We start from the raw sequence: 20980 nt of genomic DNA on the forward strand, positions 1-20980 counted from the left end.
AGGGTATCTTATATGTTAAGGTTTTCTATTTTGTCGGAGAAATTGAGAAAAAAGTAATGCTTTTAAGTAAGTCAGTCAGAACAATACTTTATTTTTTAAAGTGTATTTCTTTTGTTTCATATTACCCTTCTTGTAGGAGTGACCATTGCAATCGTCTTCAAATTTGGTGAAGTATTATTGCTTTATATATTTTTAAATACCTATTGTTAATATCTTTCTGAGTGGGTCTAGGCCTTTTCGCTACCTAATTTTGTGTCTTTTCAAAGTTAAAAATGTAGCAAAACAAAATTTTTTAGGATTTTCACTAATTGCATAAAATACAAAGGACTTGTTTACTTATTAACTAATAAGGTATTCTAGACAGGACTTTATAGTAACATTATCTTTTTTAACTGACTAATAATGAAAAAAGAGCAACGCAACACCTCCACAACAAATTGTTGCTACAAAATATTTTCCTCATCATACTGTATGTAATACCCAGAAAGTAATTATCGTTTTATTGTGTTCATTGTAGGTATTTATGTTCCACTTAGAAAGATTATTATTATGATTTTTAAATGTACATAAAAAATGGTACTAATAAAAATCTTAACATTGCGTTCTTCGTTGTTGCAATTATTTGTATTGGTCCTTGCATGGGGCTCCTTCCACGTCGCTTGATAGATTTTGAGAGTCTTAGCCCCTATAACAGGGTAGAAATTGAACTTTCAAGATTGTTAAATTAAAAGTAAAAAAAAGAAGACTTTAAAAAGAAAGGGTGCAAAATGCTCACCGGTTACTTCTGCTCTTATTGTCCTTGCATGGGCTCCTTCCACGTCGCCTGATAGATTCTTAGTCTTACCCATTTAATAGGATAGAAATTTGAATTTCAAGCTGCTTTAATTAAAATAAAAGTAAAAACAAGATTTTAAGAATGAGGGGTGTAAAATGCTCACCAGTTATTTCTGTCCACATTGTCCTTGCGTGGGGCTCTCTACGTCCATCATGTGAGTTTCACAATTTCAGCCCCTATTATAAAGCAGAAACTTAACATTCAAAATTGTTTTATATATTATGTAGTTAGGATATGCAATCGCCTATGCTGCAGTGTACGATCTGTTGCCTACCATTTTATAAACAATTCCTTTGAATTAAATTTTTTAAACAATTTCTAACACTAGGAAAATGATTAAACAAATTGTCCATAAAAGTGAATTTCGAGCTTACCGTGACTGATAAGTGGGAAGAACTAGTTAAAACAGAAGCAAAAGCAGGATTCTAAGAATGAGGGTTGCAAAATGCTCACCCGTTGCTTTTGTTTAGACTTTCAGAATTGCTTTATATATTACGTAGTTAGGATCTGCAGTCCTATCCTATGCAGAAGTATAATCGAGAGTATAACATTTTTAAACTGTATTCTTGATGTAAAATTGGTAGAAGTTGAACTTGTGCAGGAACTTTACAAAGTATAGCCCACAATACTCCGAAAAACGGTTGTAATTGGTTTAAACTTTTCACTTGATTAACATTTATCTATAATACTAGGTAACAATTGCGTAAATGAGGAATAAAGACAAAATTTCACAATTTTCTTTTAAATTACACTGAAAAACGTAAACATTACCTATTACATAACCTATGATAAACTAAACGTCAAGTAAGTTGTGTTCAATAATGTTAAAACTTTATCATTTACATTGTTTATATTTTTCCTTACATTTTTCAATAGTTTACAGCAAAATCATAAACCATGTGCTATAAAATACCGCTGTGATATGTATTTTGTCTTTATTGCTTGAATTAAGGTCAATATTTATGTTTGGATCATTTTAAAGTAGATTCACAATCTTCAGATCTTCAAAATGAACGCACCTTACATTCATGTCTATTAAAAAATAATAATAACACTAAGTTAAAAGAGAAACCGCGGGAAACGACCTTATGCGACTTATGCTCTCCTAATACAAAATCGCAAATTTTCGAAGTGCTCAACACAAAATCTAAAATAACGGTGTCCGGCGCCTTCACCATTTTTTTAAATTATTTAATTGATTGCTTTTAATAAGTCGAGGTTTTTATATGAAAATTAATTCAAATAGGCAGTAATATTGATTTTTAATCATTAATGAACATATTTATATATTTATAAGATAACTGTTAATAACTTATAGCTTTTAATGTGTCTTGAAGTTTTGAAATAATTTATTTTCGGTTAATAAACCTATTCAGTTTCATTTCTGTTATCTTATTTTTATGTTTTATAATAATAGACTGGTTTATTAATTATTTTATTGTCAATAAATTAATAGGTCTGTTTTTATAAGACACGCAGTGTTTAGTACCTATAATTTGCGAATTATAAGTACATTACTTAACTGCTCTTCAAAATTACTATGAAATGTGTTAAAGTAATAAGGTTATTTATTGAATATTTTATTTAATAAATTTTAGTGCGCCTAAGTCCATCGAAATGTGTATTTATTGTAAAAAATAATAAAATTAAACGACTTGTACATTACGTTTTATTTATTATTTAATTTATTAACTGTGTAATTACATTTGGTACAATTTATTTCACTTACACGTAAATTGTCCATATTGTCCTCACGTAGGGCTCTTTCTACATCCCTCATGAGATGATGACAGTCTTAGACCCTATAGTAAGGGAGAAACTAAGCTATCAATATTGCTTAATTAAAATAAAAGTAAAAACAAGAAGATTTTAAATGTGAAGGGTGCAAAATGCTCACCGGTGTTTCTGACCATATTGTCCTTGCGTGAGGCTCTTTCTACGCCCCTCATGTGATTATGACAGTCTTAGACCCTATAATAAGGGAGAAACTAAGTTTTCAATATTGCTTAATTAAAATAATAGTAAAAACAAAAAGATTTTAAATGTGAAGGGTGCAAAATGCTCACCGGTGTTTCTGACCATATTGTCCTTGCGTGAGGCTCTTTCTACGTCCCTCATGTGATTATGACAGTCTTAGACCCTATAATAAGGGAGACACTAAATTTTAAATAATGCTTAATTAAAATAAAAGTAAAAACAAGAAGATTTTAAATGTGAAGGGTGCAAAATGCTCACCGGTGTTTCTGACCATATTGTCCTTGCGTGAGGCTCTTTCTACGTCCCTCATGTGATTATGACAGTCTTAGACCCTATAATAAGGGAGACACTAAATTTTCAATAATGCTTAATTAAAATAAAAGTAAAAACAAGAATATTTCAAAAATAAGGAATGCAAAATGCTCTCCGGTTACTTCTGTTCTTATTGGCCTTACTGGGGGCTTCTTTCATGTCGCTTGATATATTTTGAGAGTCTTCGCCCCTATAATAAAGGAGAAACTAAACATTCAATACTTCTTAATTAAAATAAAAGTAAAAACAAGAAGAGTTTAAATGTGAAGGGTGTAAAATGCTCACAGGTGTTTCTGACCATATTGTCCTTGCGTGGGACTCTTTCTACGCCCCTCATGTGATTATGACAGTCTTAGACTCTATTATAAGAGAGAAACTAAGTTTTCAATATAGCTTAATTAAAATAAAAGTAAAAGTAAGAAGATTTTAAAAATAACAGGTGCAAAATGCTCACCGATTATTTCTGCCCATATTCTCCTCACGTAGGACTCTTTCTACATCCCTCATGAGATTATGACAGTCTTAGACCCTATAGTAAAGGAGAAACTAAGCTTTCAATATTGCTTAATTAAAATAAAAGTAAAAGTAAGAAGATTTTAAAAATAACAGCTGCAAAATGCTCACCGATTATTTCTGCCCATATTCTCCTCACGTAGGACTCTTTCTACATCCCTCATGAGATTATGACAGTCTTAGACCCTATAGTAAAGGAGAACCTAAGCTTTCAATATTGCTTAATTAAAATAAAAGTAAAAGTAAGAAGATTATAAAAATAAAGGGTGCAAAATGCTCACCAATTTTTTGTGTCCATACTGTCTTCACGTAGGACTCTTTCTACATCCCTCATGAGATTATGACAGTCTTAGACCCTATAGTAAAGGAGAAACTAAGCTTTCAATTTTCCTTAATTAAAATAAAAGTAAAAGTAAGAAGATTATAAAAATAAAGGGTGCAAAATGCTCACCAATTTTTTGTGTCCATACTGTCTTCACGTAGGACTCTTTCTACATCCCTCATGAGATTATGACAGTCTTAGACCCTATAGTAAAGGAGAAACTAAGCTTTCAATTTTCCTTAATTAAAATAAAAGTAAAAACAAGAAGATTTTAAAAATAACGGGTGCAAAATGCTCACCGATTATTTCTGCCCATATTGTCCTCACGTAGGACTCTTTCTACATCCCTCATGAGATTATGACNTAAAATCATTTTCAAAATTGGATGTGGGTAATATTAGTAAATAGTTTTATGTTACTTACTTGTAATATTATAAATATCGTTACGAATAACACGACGACACATAGGCAAGCAATTATTGCAATGCCTGTCATGAAATTGAAAGGGTTAACTAATTGAAATGTTGAAACTGGTTGAGCTGAAAGTAGGTATGCTTGCACATTTATTCTTCTCTTGTCCGCCTGATTCTTGCAACCTAAAATAAATAAAATGTTCACATTAATTCAAAATTATCTAAAATACCGTAGTTCATTTATTATAAGTATGTAACTTTTACATCCCTTGTAGACTTTCATAAAACAATTTTAAAAAATGTACCTTGACAATTCCTGCAGGAGTAATGGCACTTTTGACATCCATAATCCGTTTTGTAATATCCATCAGGGCAGTCAGGACGACATTCTCCGCCCGCCAGTTGCCATTTTGGCGGACAACTCACACATTGATCATGACCAGGCCCGCTACATGTCTCGCAACTCAAATAACACCGAGTGCAGACCCCACGATCACTGTAATAACCAGCTGCACACGATGCTCTACATTCACCTCCCTGTAGCTACAAAATAGAAAGATTACTATTGTATTTTTCCAAGAATGTTCTTAAAAAGGGATAAAAGCAAGATTTAGAACATAAAATGATGATTAAGACTTAAGAAAATGTAGTTATTGTACTAATAAAATAAAATATTTACAAGTAATCCGTTGGTACAAATGGAGCAGTTTGTTTTTGAGACACATTCCTGACAGGTGTGATAGCAGGGTTCACATGTTCGGGACATTTTATCGTGGAAAGAACCCTTTTCACATTCGGCTACGCAGTGGGTTCCTTGTAGAATAAGGGGATTCGCGCAGGATAAACAGGTGTGTTCTGTAGGTCCATCACATGTTTCACACGTCGAGTGACACGGCTTACAGTTACCGCCGTCAATATACTGATCTGAATAATAAAAGTAAATTACATTAAAAAAGAGTTTAGTTCTACTTTGGATCATATTGTTTTTACCTGTTCCACACTTTTCGCTTCCATGAGGAACACATCTTCCTTTTGAATTGATTTGCCAATCGTCGAGACAGGAAATGCAGGTAGTTTTGTTGCATTCTGAACATCCTGGAGGGCATTCGACACATTCTTTTTGGACTGTGTCGGCATAATGATGGGCAGGACAGTCCTTTAAACATTGTCCTTCATGCCAGTAACGTCCCAACTCGCAGGATATGCATTGTGTGCTATTGGAACCGTGACAAGTACCACAAGTTTCATGACAGGAAGAACATCTGAACAATAAAGAGTGATTTTTATCATTTAGAAACAACTGAATTAGTAATGGTAGACATACGTGTAATCTTCTGTTTCAAACATAGCTAACTAAAAACTCATATAAAAGTTGTGGAAGCCAGGTTTGACCAGAGTTTGCCAGCTTGCAGTTGCACATTTTTCTATTTACATCGTGGGGATCCCACATTTGAAAATGAGGGGTAGAAAATGCTCAACGGTTACTTTCGTCCACAGTGTCCTTGTGTGGGGTTATTTCTACGTCCCTCATGAGATTATGACAATCTTAGACCCTATAGTAAGGGGGAGACTAAACTTTCATTTTGCTTAATTACAATAAAAGTAAAAACAAGAAGATTTAAAAAATAACGGGTGCAAAATGCTCACCGGCTACTTATGTCCATATTGTGCTTGCGTGGGTCTCCTCCTACGCTCTTCATATGATTTTAACAGTCTCAGCCCCTATAGTAAAAGTGAAACTTTACTTTCAAAATTGTTATATATTTTACGTAGTTCGGATATGCAATTGCCTATGCTGCAGTGTATGTGTGTTGCCTACGATTTTATAAACAATTCCTTTGAGATTAATTTTTAAAAGATTTCTAACACTAGGAAAATGATTAAACAAATTGTTCACGAAAGCTTCTGCAGTTAATTCTGAATACTACATTCCACTCAAAGGAGACGCTTATGAAAGAAATTTAAAAGTTACTTATCTGGGGCAATAAATGATACAGAAATAAAAGACGTACACATAAACAAAATCATTTATTTAAATTTTGCAAGGGTTCGTCAGTGACAATATTTTCCGGTTCGGTTTAATAATTAATTAAGTGATTACAATAAAAAATTAACATTCACATTACATAGTACAATTTGCGCAACAAACACAATAGGAAAAAAATATATTTAACTACAACGGATGCTGATCGTTTAAAAACATAATATATTTATTAATTTGTGATCACTGAGTTTAATTGCGGTTAAATTTTTATAATTAACACCTAAAACAATTACCTGTTCAGTTATATAGAATGTGTACATTTAAAAATAACTATATGTCCGTCAAATAAAATATCAAGAGCACTTAATCTTGTTTCATAGATTTGATTTTTAGTTTCGTTTTTTACATATATATTTATATTTTGTTTTGTTTTGTTTCATGCAAGTTAAAGAACTGTCTTCATTGATAGTTACGTGTTACGTTAAAATCTTTGTAATAAATACACACAGCGATTTGGTACAAATGGTAATCATTTTGTTCTTATAAATATCACACCATATTTACAATACTTATCACTATTTACCTTATCTTTATAAATTACACACTCTTGCGTATTTCTAGCGTTGTTCGCTTCTCGCAATAGTTGTTTTGTTAAATTCTTTTTACAAAAAAGGAATTAGACAATGAAGACAGAAAGTGTCGTTGATACACATTAAAGAGGGTGAGGGTGGGAAGATGATTTAGGCGATGGTTGTGTCCCCCGTATAAGTTAGCATTCGCTCTGGTTGTGATTTTGACTGGTTTTCGTATTTATCAAATTCTGTCCCTCCGTACTGTCTGAATCACTTGTGTCGTCGTCATTTACAGCCACAACGTTATAATTGCATGTTACTTTGGGCTTTTTGATCGACACCCTGCTGTAGCCACTTTGGGAGGCGTGGACAGTATTTCTCTGAAAAACAAAAAAAGTTTATTTTAAATTACATAATTAAATATATATTTGGACTTTTTGGACTTTAACTGTTGTTCGTTTGATGAAACATTTCTTGTGAAATTACTTTAACTTTTTAAAACGTTCCCAGCTTTTTTGTAGGGTGTAAAATCATTTTCAAAATTGGATGTGGGTAATATTAGTAAATAGTTTTATGTTACTTACTTGTAATATTATAAATATCGTTACGAATAACACGACGACACATAGGCAAGCAATTATTGCAATGCCTGTCATGAAATTGAAAGGGTTAACTAATTGAAATGTTGAAACTGGTTGAGCTGAAAGTAGGTATGCTTGCACATTTATTCTTCTCTTGTCCGCCTGATTCTTGCAACCTAAAATAAATAAAATGTTCACATTAATTCAAAATTATCTAAAATACCGTAGTTCATTTATTATAAGTATGTAACTTTTACATCCCTTGTAGACTTTCATAAAACAATTTTAAAAAATGTACCTTGACAATTCCTGCAGGAGTAATGGCACTTTTGACATCCATAATCCGTTTTGTAATATCCATCAGGGCAGTCAGGACGACATTCTCCGCCCGCCAGTTGCCATTTTGGCGGACAACTCACACATTGATCATGACCAGGCCCGCTACATGTCTCGCAACTCAAATAACACCGAGTGCAGACCCCACGATCACTGTAATAACCAGCTGCACACGATGCTCTACATTCACCTCCCTGTAGCTACAAAATAGAAAGATTACTATTGTATTTTTCCAAGAATGTTCTTAAAAAGGGATAAAAGCAAGATTTAGAACATAAAATGATGATTAAGACTTAAGAAAATGTAGTTATTGTACTAATAAAATAAAATATTTACAAGTAATCCGTTGGTACAAATGGAGCAGTTTGTTTTTGAGACACATTCCTGACAGGTGTGATAGCAGGGTTCACATGTTCGGGACATTTTATCGTGGAAAGAACCCTTTTCACATTCGGCTACGCAGTGGGTTCCTTGTAGAATAAGGGGATTCGCGCAGGATAAACAGGTGTGTTCTGTAGGTCCATCACATGTTTCACACGTCGAGTGACACGGCTTACAGTTACCGCCGTCAATATACTGATCTGAATAATAAAAGTAAATTACATTAAAAAAGAGTTTAGTTCTACTTTGGATCATATTGTTTTTACCTGTTCCACACTTTTCGCTTCCATGAGGAACACATCTTCCTTTTGAATTGATTTGCCAATCGTCGAGACAGGAAATGCAGGTAGTTTTGTTGCATTCTGAACATCCTGGAGGGCATTCGACACATTCTTTTTGGACTGTGTCGGCATAATGATGGGCAGGACAGTCCTTTAAACATTGTCCTTCATGCCAGTAACGTCCCAACTCGCAGGATATGCATTGTGTGCTATTGGAACCGTGACAAGTACCACAAGTTTCATGACAGGAAGAACATCTGAACAATAAAGAGTGATTTTTATCATTTAGAAACAACTGAATTAGTAATGGTAGACATACGTGTAATCTTCTGTTTCAAACGTCCTCGAAGGGCACGCTGCAAGACATCGCCCTTGATGTAACAATAGATGGTGATCACAGCTAGTACAATAATCTGGTCGATCCTGACAGCTTCCGCAGTTCGGTTGGCAAGGGATGCAAGTCTTATCCATGTAATCTGAAAAAAGACAAGGAAATATAGATACAAACGTTACAAAATCTTTTTTAACTAACTTACTTTCGAAATAGCCTTCAGGACATTGTTGCATACAAACGTCCAAATCTAAGACACGAACATGTCCCGGTGAACACGAAACACAATTATTTTGACCTGGTCCTGTACAAGTGTCGCAGGATTCATGGCACGGCTTACAAACACCCTGTGTATCAGCGTAACTCCTCGGAGGACACGTACCAACACACATACTGGAAAGACAAATAATTCATGTTGTTAGACAATAGTAATGAAAGATAAAAGTATTTTTCTTACTTGTCCAGTCTTTTATTTTGACAACCAATACATTTATCGGCACCAATTCCATAGCAACCCCTATCGTCGCATTCGGGATCACAATTCTCTTTGTTGTCTATGTCATTGTCACCATCAATCCTATTGTCGGTATTATCCCTTACTTTGTTCAACTTTTTGCCGTCTAATGAACTTATCGCTCTTTCCGGTTCTGATCCAGAAAAGGTGTACACATTTGGGAAGTTGTTGAAGTCTTTGAAGAATTCTGCGTTAAAGTAATCATTTGGCGTAACCTGACTTTCTTCTGTGACAAGTTCTGCTTCCTGGGAGGGAAAAGTGAAGGAATTTAGATGAGATTTCCAAGGGGTAGAAGAAGGATTACCGGGTGGTCTTAACCTGATCGGATTGACAGCGGTGCCGTAGAATATCAACTGCCATTTCTTGAGAATTCCTGCTTGATTTACGTGACGATTACCTGCGTTCACTATTTGCAATGTCCATCTTCCGTCAGCTTTTTCACCCCAGAAATGAACGCTAAGGAAAGGCCAATCGTCAAAGTTTGAATTTACAACGTCTCTCGGCCTTTCAAACAAAAGAGTAGACGTGGTTCCCATAGGAGAAGTTAGCAAAATCCTCAAATTGCCACGGGGGAAGAAACGTAAGGAAATTTTGCACTGAACATGTTCTAGAAAATGAACCTCATTAAGTGTATTTCTACATCCATCCACGTCCATGTGAGCAGATAATGTGTATCCATAATTGGACTCGATTTGACGTTCTTCTAGTATTTCTCTCGATTTACAAATATGTTGTGCAGGAACTGTAGTCCATTTTTCAGCCAAACTGACCAAAGCACCCGCGTCCATAAGTCCGTATCCAAATTTGTGACTTACTTTCCTTTTAACTCCGTTTGTTATCCAGCCGGGTTCTTTTTCTAAGGGTTCTGGTCGTGATGTTAGAACCACAAGATACTGCATATCTCTCCACGTTAAGCTGGGATTAGCTTCAAGTGCCAAAGCGCAAATTCCAGCTGCCAGGGGAGCTGAAGCAGAAGTTCCAGTATGTTCAACTGTACAAATGTGGTCAGGCCGAAGACGGGCATCCATATCCACAGTTGCTACACTCTTGTCATGTCCAGGAGTTCCTGAGCTATACGTTGTTGCTAACGTTGAAGAGCACTCTTCTAAATACCAGGGTTTGTACCTAAAATTCATTTAGATGGAGAAGCTAAAGTTAAGTCTACCTCTTGATTAATCAACCTACCCTCCTTGTGTTGCGCTAGATATACTTAAAGTGAAAATACTGTTTGTGTATCCATCACAGTTGCATGAATCGGTATGTCGACCCCCATTCCCTGAAGCCCATACGAAAATCGACCCCTTCCCTTTTCGCCCGCTGGTTACCCCATAAATGAACGCTCGCCTTGCTAAAGGACCTGGTCCATCCACTGTTTTGCCATCATCCTCTGGGCCCCAAGATGCGCTATAGATGTCGATATGATCTGGATTCAGTCCCAAAGCTCGTGCTTCAACGGCGTCATTTACCACCCCATCCAACATTCTTACTCCTGATAATAAAATAATCATTAATAAATCATAATAATTTATTTCCAATAAAATTCTTGTAAGTACGTGGAGATTATATTAGTCTGCTTTAATACCACGATCGTTTGAAAAAAATAAATAATATATTTTAAGTGACTATATTATCAGAAGCTCGTGATAATTTTGAAAATATGCCTCCTAAATTCCCTTTATTTTCCCTTTTTATTGTCCATTTCCGTTGAATTGGTTTTAGCGTTTAATTACAACTCATTACGGTTATTGGGAGACGAATGAATATCTGCATATTATCAATGATATGTTGGCAGTAATAATTAATGCGAATTTAATATCGTGGTTTTCATATTATTAGCCCCAAGTAATAATTGCTATTCATTTTATTGGGCAGTCGGGTTGTGTTAAAATCAGGCAAACACGATTATCGAACGCAATGCACCACGATGACAATAATATTCGATTGCTTCATCCGCGAAATTTCTGTTTTAATTTCGAATGAAAATATTCACGGATCAGTGCTTTTGATCCAGTTAATTGGTCTGTTTTCTGATTTTCAAATGAGCAATGCATATAAGTTGTAAGGGAGTTGCTTAATTTATTTTAAATCTGCCTCCAACTTTTTTAAATTTATTTGACTAATTCAATGATTTTTGCAAAACAATAAACGTACTTAAATACCTAACGTTTTATTAAAATTAAATTAATTAAAATAAAAGTTGAGTTAACTTAAGTAAAGCAATGTTATGTTCAAGTCGATTTATAATCAATTTTAAGTTGTTGGGAAGTACCTAAGTTCTATACGAGGATTTGTTGATTTAAGATCTTCTGTTAGAACAGGTCAAAGGTTATAGACGGTAGATTCGTAGCTCGTAGAGATAAAGGGGACGTTAGTGGTAGTTTCATGGTTCATGATGCACGATATTGAGTGGGGAATTTCGGACCCAGCAGTAATTTCTACCAGAAATTACTGGTGCCAATGATGTCATTACATGTTCACGAAAGTTTGGATATGCAAAGTCATCATTTAAAGTGGTATTGTAAATTCATTACTCGTTACTCTAGTTCTCATAACGTAATAAATAAATTCTAGGATTCTCTGTTCCAATTTTGACGAACTCCAGTGGAACGCCCTAATCGAGAGAATTTTAATATAAAAAAGTACGAACTTTGCAAATCTATAATTGATGAATTAGTCGTATTAATTTCTCAACAAGATGAAATGGTACTTTTATAGTAATTAATGCTATCGACATTCTATGGGATATGTTAAGAAATACAAAAAAAGAAAAAATTATTAATTGGTCAGCTAAAATTAATAAATAAGGTCATGCGCAAATTTTCGATTAACTTCAATGTCAAGAAACTGACCTATTATATTAAAATTGATTGTGCGATTGATTATTCTTACATGTTTTAACGCTAAATTATTTATAAATATTTGAAGCTTTCAAAAGGTTATGACCTTATTGGTTTCTTACTTATTCGACCAAATTCTTATTTTAGTTAAATTAAATGTAAATATTATTTCTATTCTATTTGCTGTTTATGAGGTCAAAATTATTGGCTTAAGTTAAATAATAGTTCTTAATTTTCCTTTTTCTTTTGGAATAATTAATAAAGAATAAGTCAACGGGGGGGGGGGGGCAAGAGTAATTAAGAAGGTCATTTTCCTTGCGACTTAACTGTAGACCGAACCCAACTACGAGGTGTCCGAAATCATTAATGTACATACAGCAATAACTGAACTTGATTTTTAAATTATGAATAATTCGTCTTAACATTTCTGAAGGGAAGCTTTCTTAAACATCAGTAAGTGCAATGGTACAAATGTATTCATCAACTCTTGTTTCCTTATTTACCTTTGTCGCCCGTTTTAATTGGAAAAAAGACACTGATGCTAAAATAGTTTATGAAAGATTAGAACCAAATAGGCTTGCAAACAATTTTATTGATGTAAAATCAACATCAATCATTTTATATCAAAATATTTACAACCGCATTTTGTTTCCGGTCTTTTATACATTGTAATAAGAGAAAGAAATGGAATCCGAGTTTCTTTAGCTTTGGGTTCATCCAATAAGTGAAGTTTTTCGAATCGTTTTTTAAGAATTTTGGATTATACGAATTTATTAGCACACCACAATATCTTGCAGTTTTCAGTTTTACACAGCTGGCGTACATCAATTCGATATTGTTTTGCGGGCTGTTTTGTCATAGAATTTCGTAATTCCCTGGTAAAGGTACGATAAGTGGTGATTTGGCAGGTGCTTATATCAATTTGGAACTTCGAAATTCCATGGACCATAACATCGAACCCAAAAAATAAAATCGATCCAATATTTTAGATTATCCATTTCAATTTAGAATTCGTTAGGCTTTCTTCAGTTAAAGAATTAACAAACAAAAGATTTTTAGTATTTGAAATTTGTTACTAGATTTTGACGCTAATGAAAAAAAAAAAGAAACTTTACCAGTGTTTGATAAAAAGGATCTACAAGACTAGATAACACACGGTTGAAATATAGAATCAAATAATTTTTTTTTCTATATGTTCTCGAGCTTTTTCTCACAACTACCACATGCAAGCTCGCATGTATGACAAGAAATTTATGCGGTTAAGACAATTATTGTGTCGATAAATAGAAAAATTTGTGCTTAGAATTATTAAAAAAACAACGTAAGCATCACATTATATGAACAAGACCAAGTCTTAACACGCAAGACCAAGACCGAGACCAAAACTAAAAGTATTTGAACAAAACCAAGACGAAGAACGAACAAGCAAGACCAATACCAAGACGGAGACAGTTTTGGTCTTTATCTTGCTTTGCCCGTCACTAAAAACGGTTTGCAATTAAGTATGACCGATCAAAGGTAAGTCCGTAAAAAAATTCTCAAAGAAGCTACAGTCAACATCAATTAAATAATAATAACAATAATTGATTTTCAAAAGGAATTTTAATTTCGAGCGAAATAATTAATTTGCAAGAGTATCTAAACAGCAGAAGAATTAAGAAGTTGGATAACTTCTGGCGCAAGCAGTACAAAAAACAAAATTAAATACTTGTTATCGTGATGATGAAACTTAAATTACTTTTTGCGAAAGAACGAGACTTAGTTTGCAACATTTTCACCACCGAATGCTTGTTAGTTGAAATTCTATCGTGCGGTTCCCGGTTGTTTGGTAGGCGTAAATAATTTAGCCAGTTAGTTAAGCAAAACAGATAACACCGGGGGTCGCGTAATATTAAATGAAACAGTCATACCCTTGCAAATATTCAAACTTCGAAAATGGAGATTTGTAAGCGCCATTGTTTTCGTTTTGTTGTTTGTTTCTTCCGACTTGAAATACGCTGCAAGTTAATTTCGGCTGTAGCGTCTTTTATTCGGCGTCGCGATGAAAGTTTTTGAGATACGGGGCAAAGACGACGGCGACGACGACGGCAACGGCGTCAGCAAGTTTGTTTGTTCACAGGCGAGAAGGCGCAGCCCGAGATTAGAGAATACGCCTTGGCATACATAAGGTGCAAATTTACAACAAATTTCCTTTTACATTCGCACTATCTTTATTACACGTTTACAACCTCGAATGAGGTAGCACGATAAACTTTGATTTAATATCCTATATTCACCCTTTCTAGTAAACAAAATTGTAAATATCAGCCAAAATTATTAGATTACTTTTTCAAAAATATATGATATCAGTTTTTGATTATATTTTTCTTATTGAGCTACAGAATGTTTTTTACGTAATTATTATCATAATAAAGTATGCACCCGACATAAAAATGTTCAGTCTCCCAGAGTCTTTGAAAACGAGGCTCGAGTCTTTCTGGTGTCGCTGAGAGAGACTGTCAAAAAACCTGTTTAGCGTCTCTGAACGAGAGACTCGAATCTCTAAACGAGAGACTCGAATCTCTCAATAAGTGGTGTCTCGATAGACATGGTTAAAATTTTCTATGTTCAACATATTTCAGAGATCCCAGTCTTTCTACAAGAGACTCGAGTCTCTCTTAGAAACACTGGGATCTCTGAAATATGTTGAAAATTTTAACCATGTCTATCGAGACACCACTTATTGAGAGATTCGAGTCTCTCGTTCAGAGATTNTCTAGTTTTAGAGAAATAAGAAGATTAGCTTAGGATAGGAAAGAGTGGAAGTGCGTGTCCTTTCAGTCTTAGGACTGACGACCTTATGATGATGAATCAAATTACTGTTGTTAAGTCTATCTTTATTAATCCTTATTAGAATCTTAAATCAAGATATCAGACAACATAAGTACTTCTTTCGTGTTGTCTCTTACTACTGTAACATTATAATCTTCACCTATATTATATATTATATTTGCTGTATTCCATAAAATAATATTGAGTACCGCAGTGAAAATTTACGTTGGTAACAGTTCTGCTTAAAACCTCGTTGTGGCTTACTTTTCCGAAGAAAATTAACGGAAATTCCGTGTATAAACTTATTTAGATCAATCACCCTGTACGTAAACAAGTGACGCGAATTTGTTTTAAATACAAAGTAACGTGACCCGATTAAGTAAATGAAAACGGCACACCACTGTGATTCAATTGTCGCACGTACATTGTTGCGATAAATGGTCAATCAGGGGGACACTTTGAACTTTTAATTTACTCCAAAAATATCCGGGGCGAATAACGCTATTAATATTCCGTCCTATTGGGGGATGGAGACAAGGAACTTACACATTCACCGCGTTATTCTTGTCAAATCTCGGCAAATTGTTCCCGTAATCGAGTTTGTTATCCGAAATTCGGGAATTAGAGGGCGGCGAATGAGATCAGTATTGATTCGGAACAGATAGGTAGATATAAAATGTAACTTCCGCTTCGCATCTGACATCCGCACACTGACGACGATGACGACAGCGGTGATGGTGGTGGTTTTAAATTCGTCGAAAGCAGTGGCGTACACTTTACATTTGCGTTTTCTTGTACGAAAGTAATCTCATCATCATAAGGTCTTCAGTCCTAAAACTGTTGGACACGCAACTCCACTCATTTATATCCGTTTTTGCTGGGCCGTCAGTCCTAAAATTGGTTGGACACGTACCTCCATTTTTTCCTATCCTGAGCTAATCTTCGCTTTTTCCTAAAACTAGAACAACGCATATTCTTAACTACAGTGTAAACTCTATATAACGACACTTAAGGGACTGAACATTTTTCGGCGTTATAAAGAGTGGTCGTTAAATGGAGAGAAATAAAAGATATTACTTTACTATTCTATAATAATATGCATTTATCAATATAGTACACATTTTGCACACGAACATTATTATTCATACATTGCGTATAGCCTGTTGTCATCGTCTGATGCTTTTTGCTGCTCCAATATTTTAATTTTATTTTGTTACGTATCTTACTCATATCTTGAGATACTGCTGGATCAATTTGATTATATAAAAAGTATTTTTTTAATAGTTTCGCTGCATCAAGTGCTTGTTTGATGCTTGGTGGAGGGACAGGATCGTCTTCTTCAACAACGTACACAGCTGCAGTTCTTATCTATTTCGGCAAGTTAGAAAGTACTGCTCAATGATTTATAATGCCGCATTGTTGTCGTTAAATAGAGTGAGCGTGACGCTATATAGAGTGTAATATTGTACAGAAAATAATTCCAGCAATTTCGTCGTTTTAAGGAGTTTGTCGTTAAATCGAGTGACGTTATAAAGAGTTTACACTGTATATTTCAGTAGGAATGAATAATTGAGTAACAAAATCTAAGTTATTTCCTTTATATAATTTGTGATGCCGGGTTTTACTCTGATCTTAGAATAGCTCCACCACGTCAGGATTTTGACCTCAAAACTCAAAAAATTAACTTTTGGTTTTTGTTAGTACGTGAAGAAGAAGTGTAAAATTACTACTAAGTAAGAGAATAGTAATGCCCGAGGTGTGTTTTGTATTTAAAGTTAATATCGGATTTCAAGAATTGCCCCAGTACGTTAATATTTTGAAAAATATATTTTATGATTTTGGAAAATCTCAACCTTTTAGGGATGTCCGATACTAACGTTCTAATTTAGCAATCAGTTGGAAATAACTACGCACTCCCCTATTTACGCACATTATTACTCTTGTCTTCAATAGAGATGGGAATAAGGAATGAAAGATTTTAAGGGAATTTGGGAATAGTTAATTCATGTTAGGGAAATAAGAATTTACACTCTCAAAGAGAAAAAAAAAAAAGCGAATAGGGGAGGACTTATTGCATAGGATTTTGGAGAAATTTTAAATTAGACACATGGAAACCAGAATATAGATTCTCAGTGATAGTACACAATCATCATCATGGTAAGGTCGTCAGACACGCACCTCCACTCTTTCCTATCCTGAGCTAATCTTCGCAGTTCCCCAAAACCAGAACAACCCACATTATAATTTATTTTCAGTAATCTAATCCAGGTCTACCTCTACCCCTCCTAACTCCCGTTTCTGCCTCTAATATGTCTCTGACCAGACCTTCATGCCTGAGAAGGTGTCCTACTAACCTATCTCGTCTATTTCTTATTGATTTCCATACAGTCCTTTGTTCCCCTATTATTTCTAATACCCCTTCATTTCTAACCTTATCATCCACTGTATCCTCATCATTCGCCTGTAACACCACATTTCGAACGGTTCTACCCTTCTCTTTTCCGCTGCCCCCTCAGTCCATGTTTCGCACCTGTACAACACCGTGCTCCAAACATACACCTTTAACAATCTTTTTCGAATTTATAAATTAACCGTTCAGTCATTTCTTCTCATTTTCCGTCACCCATCTCATTCGCTCTTTCCTTATTATTTTTTCCCTTGCATACCAGTATTTTTGTTTTACTTTTATTTATTTTCATACAATACTGATCTGTCAGTACCGCTTCCATTTTATTTAAAGCTATCTCTAGGTCCTCTTTGCTAGATGCTAATACTGCTATATCATCTGCAAATCTAAGCATACTAATCTTTTGCCCTTGCACATCTATCCCTACAATTGTACTGTCTTTAATGATATTGATCCTATCTTCGATGTATAGATTAAAAAGTAGCGGTGACAGTGTCCATTCCTGTCTGACTCCCTTCCTAATATTTACTTCTCTACGTTGCAGCCCCATCTCTATAACTGCCTGTTGCTCTTTATACAAACTAAGTATCACTCTTCTATTTTTGTAACTCATCCCTACATTTTTAAGTATATTTAACATCTTGTCCCATTTAACATTGTCAAAAGCTTTTACTAAATCTACAAATCCCATGTACGCACTCTTTCTTTTTTCTATCGTTTTCTCTATTGTTACCCGTAAAGCTAGAATGGTTTCCCATGTTCCTCTATTTCTTCTAGACTCAAATTGATCTTCCCCTAATACTTCTTCCGCCCTTTTTTTCCATCCTCTTCTGTACAATTCTAGTTAAGATTTTTGACGCAAGGGAAGTTAAGCTAATTGTTCTGAATGTCTCGCACCTATCCGCTTCTCCCTCTTTAGTACACAATATTTTTACTAAAATAAATATTCAATCAAAGTAAATAAAAACTACCCTTTAAGCGTTATCTTTTCGATTGCTAGTTCAAGTAAGTACGTTATTAACTGGTTTCTTCATCTCGTCGACCAACCGAAGCTAATTTAGAAGTCTCTGTCGCCTGTCTAATAAATTGGGGATGGTCGTTAATACAAGTGTATATATTTTACCTTCTTTTTGAAGAAAATGAATTACTGACAAACGAGCGAAAAATTCGGTTATTAACTCGAAGCCAGTGGTTTTACCGGGTCGCATTCTTACTTAAGTAATGAATCATTTAGCTTAGACAGCTTCAACAATTTTGGGACTTTTTACGACCAAAACGATTCCGCTTTGCGGCTTGATTCATTTATCAGGCTGACATGTCACACTAGTACATCATTTTACGGTTTATTCAACTTATTTGCGAACATTTCCGATTTTTCTTTGCTTCGTCGTAATCGTATATAGCAGCACCTATTACGAAATTCATCCATCGGAGTTTATAAATGAAACTTGTCTGTTTTAAGGTGTTCTTCAGGTTCGGGAGTGTCTGACACAGGAAACGATTTCTCAGCCGCTTTCATTCTTCCGGCTTTATTATTTTGAATTTTATAGCGGCAATTCATCATCCGCACGCTCTAGCTTTAATTATTCCTCTTTATAAATTCGTTTTTAATTTGTCCCCAGGTGCACGTTTTCAACACAAAATACGAGTTCTTTATTAAACGATAACTTATAACAGGACCGTTAAATTTACGTACATGTATGCAAATAAGAACGAAAATGTAACATTTCTGAATGCAGCGCGACGGTCATAAAAATGGAAAATATGTCTCGTGCCAGTTGACACAAAAACGTTGCAATATCCAACGGTACATTCTAAACCGTGAGATGCAGACGTTAAGGACAGCAACAACTCTCACTTATGTATATGTTAAATAGTCAAAAACTATTAAAAATAAAACATAAATGTATATTTTTCGTCTTATGAATTTGGTCCTTCGAGACGGATAAATTGTATCAGGGAAATATTCTGACTTTCAGTAGTCGGTCAGTATTCATTAATGCGTTGAGCGACGTAATTTCCGAAGTAACGCAAACGTGTAAATGTGTAAAAATAGTCAAAAACTAATAAAAATAAAACATAAATGTATATTTTTAGTCTTAAGCATTTGGTCCTTCGAGACGGATAAATTATATTAAGGATGTATTCTGACATTCAGTAGTCGGTCAGTATTCATTAATGCGTTGAGCGACGTAATTTCCGAAGTGACGCAAACGTGTAAATGTGTAAAAACAGTCAAAAACTATTAAAAATAAAACATAAATGTATATTTTTCGTCTTATGCATTTGGTTCTTCGAGACGGATAAATTATATTTGTGGGGAATATTCTGACTTTTATCAGTCGGTCAGTATTCATTAATGCGTTGAGCGACGTAATTTCCGAAGTGACGCAAACGTGTAAATGTGTAAAAATAGTCAAAAACTATTAAAAATAAAACATAAATGTATATTTTTCGTCTTATGCATTTGGTTCTTCGAGACGGATAAATTATATTTGTGGGGAATATTCTGACTTTTATCAGTCGGTCAGTATTCATTAATGCGTTGAGCGACGTAATTTCCGAAGTGACGCAAACGTGTAAATGTGTAAAAATAGTCAAAAACTATTAAAAATAAAACATAAATGTATATTTTCCGTCTTATGTATTTGGTCCTTCGAGACGGATAAATCATATCAGAGAAATATTCTGACTTTCAGTAGTCGGTCAGTATTCATTAATGCGTTGAGCGACGTAATTTCCGAAGTGACGCAAACGTGTAAATGTGTAAAAACAGTCAAAAACTATTAAAAATAAAACATAAATGTATATTTTTCGTCTTATGTATTTGGTCCTTCGAGACGGATAAATCATATCAGAGAAATATTCTGACTTTCAGTAGTCGGTCAGTATTCATTAATGCGTTGAGCGACGTAATTTCCGAAGTGACGCAAACGTGTAAATGTGTGGGTAGAATCAAGACCGAATTTTCCGACCGCTATAATCGAAGCAATCCATTCTAAGGGAGTAACACCGCCGCTTCCTAAATGGCACTGAAAGCACTCGATTGTCCCCAACAAAAAAATTATCGGCCAACGTTAGGGGTCGCATACGTTGAATGTGAGAGCCCTTTCAGGCCAATGGCGGGTCGAAGTTCATGCAATATTCATATTAATCGGTTCTGATTATCCCGAAAAATGCGGCAATATTGGCTTAGATCGAGACCCTTTCTAGCTCAAACGGGTAACGCTCGACCTTTATACGAAAGTTGACCCAACAATTTCCAACTTCGACGTTAATATAATTGCTCTTAATTGTTGGCGAAATGGGGCGAATGATTGCGGATAGAAAACGTCATTTATTTTCTGACTGTCGAAAAATTAGTGAAATAAATATCAACAACAAGGTAGGTATATAAAAGGGTGAGAAGCTACAGAAAGAAACACGCCGTTAAGTGAATAATAATCAAACTTAATTTGTGTAATTAAATAACAACTAATTATCACCTAATCTACATCGATAAAACTTTAGATTGAAAGACGAAACGTCGGTTAAGATTACATAATTAATAAGAACATTTCACGCCTATCTAAT

The 20980-nt window shown here is 34.6% G+C and overlaps 3 protein-coding genes and 2 long non-coding RNA genes across 13 annotated transcripts in view; 1 reads left to right on the top strand and 4 right to left on the bottom strand.

Annotated features, from left to right (window-relative positions):
• The window catches only part of LOC108741981 (translation initiation factor eIF-2B subunit beta), a 12668-nt gene extending 12068 nt beyond the window's left edge, over window positions 1-600 (top strand). For 2 of the 3 annotated variants that reach the window (XM_018476979.1, XM_018476993.1), the window contains exon 10: window positions 137-600. The gene's annotated coding sequence lies outside the window, so the exon portion shown is untranslated. Of the gene's footprint in view, window positions 1-101 lie in introns of all 3 variants that reach the window. The other variant, XM_018476984.1, reaches the window with a different exon arrangement.
• Window positions 1-4322, bottom strand: part of LOC108742008 — a 6300-nt gene extending 1978 nt beyond the window's left edge. For 3 of the 6 annotated variants that reach the window (XR_003231650.1, XR_003231646.1, XR_003231647.1), the window contains exons 1-6: window positions 4259-4307; window positions 3749-3823; window positions 3579-3670; window positions 3071-3144; window positions 2902-2975; window positions 2733-2806 (exon numbers count right to left, since the gene is read on the bottom strand). This is a non-coding gene — a long non-coding RNA (uncharacterized LOC108742008). Of the gene's footprint in view, window positions 1-2487; window positions 2638-2732; window positions 2807-2901; window positions 2993-3070; window positions 3145-3578; window positions 3671-3748; window positions 3824-4258 lie in introns of those variants that run through there. The other 3 variants (XR_003231648.1, XR_003231649.1, XR_003231645.1) reach the window with 3 other exon arrangements.
• LOC108741998 lies at window positions 594-1617 on the bottom strand. 2 transcript variants are annotated; one of them, XR_001938600.2, is made up of 4 exons: window positions 1210-1617; window positions 939-1011; window positions 776-876; window positions 594-685 (listed from the first exon to the last, which is right to left on the bottom strand). It is a non-coding gene; the product is annotated as an uncharacterized LOC108741998 (long non-coding RNA). The 2 variants fall into 2 exon arrangements; XR_001938599.2 differs by having other exon boundaries at window positions 776-879; window positions 1210-1614.
• A 12-nt stretch (window positions 4323-4334) lies between the features above and the next one.
• On the bottom strand, window positions 4335-5719 carry LOC112905242 (furin-like protease 2). The gene is made up of 5 exons (XM_025977250.1): window positions 5697-5719; window positions 5363-5634; window positions 5052-5296; window positions 4678-4915; window positions 4335-4555 (listed from the first exon to the last, which is right to left on the bottom strand). The coding sequence occupies exons 1-5, from the start codon at window positions 5717-5719 to the stop codon at window positions 4335-4337; spliced, it is 999 nt and encodes a 332-aa protein (XP_025833035.1).
• Window positions 5720-6385: 666 nt separating this feature from the next.
• The window catches only part of LOC108741866 (furin-like protease 2), a gene marked incomplete in the record, with an annotated part of 465880 nt that continues 451285 nt past the window's right edge, over window positions 6386-20980 (bottom strand). The window contains 9 exon segments of the mRNA XM_025977267.1: window positions 6386-7308; window positions 7513-7685; window positions 7808-8045; window positions 8182-8426; window positions 8493-8764; window positions 8827-8983; window positions 9044-9231; window positions 9296-10477; window positions 10538-10841. Of these exon segments, the coding sequence (XP_025833052.1) occupies window positions 7126-7308; window positions 7513-7685; window positions 7808-8045; window positions 8182-8426; window positions 8493-8764; window positions 8827-8983; window positions 9044-9231; window positions 9296-10477; window positions 10538-10841 (2942 nt within the window).

This window comes from Agrilus planipennis, unplaced genomic scaffold (assembly GCF_000699045.2).
Source record: "Agrilus planipennis isolate EAB-ADULT unplaced genomic scaffold, Apla_2.0 scaffold24, whole genome shotgun sequence".
Classification (NCBI taxonomy): domain Eukaryota; kingdom Metazoa; phylum Arthropoda; class Insecta; order Coleoptera; family Buprestidae; genus Agrilus; species Agrilus planipennis.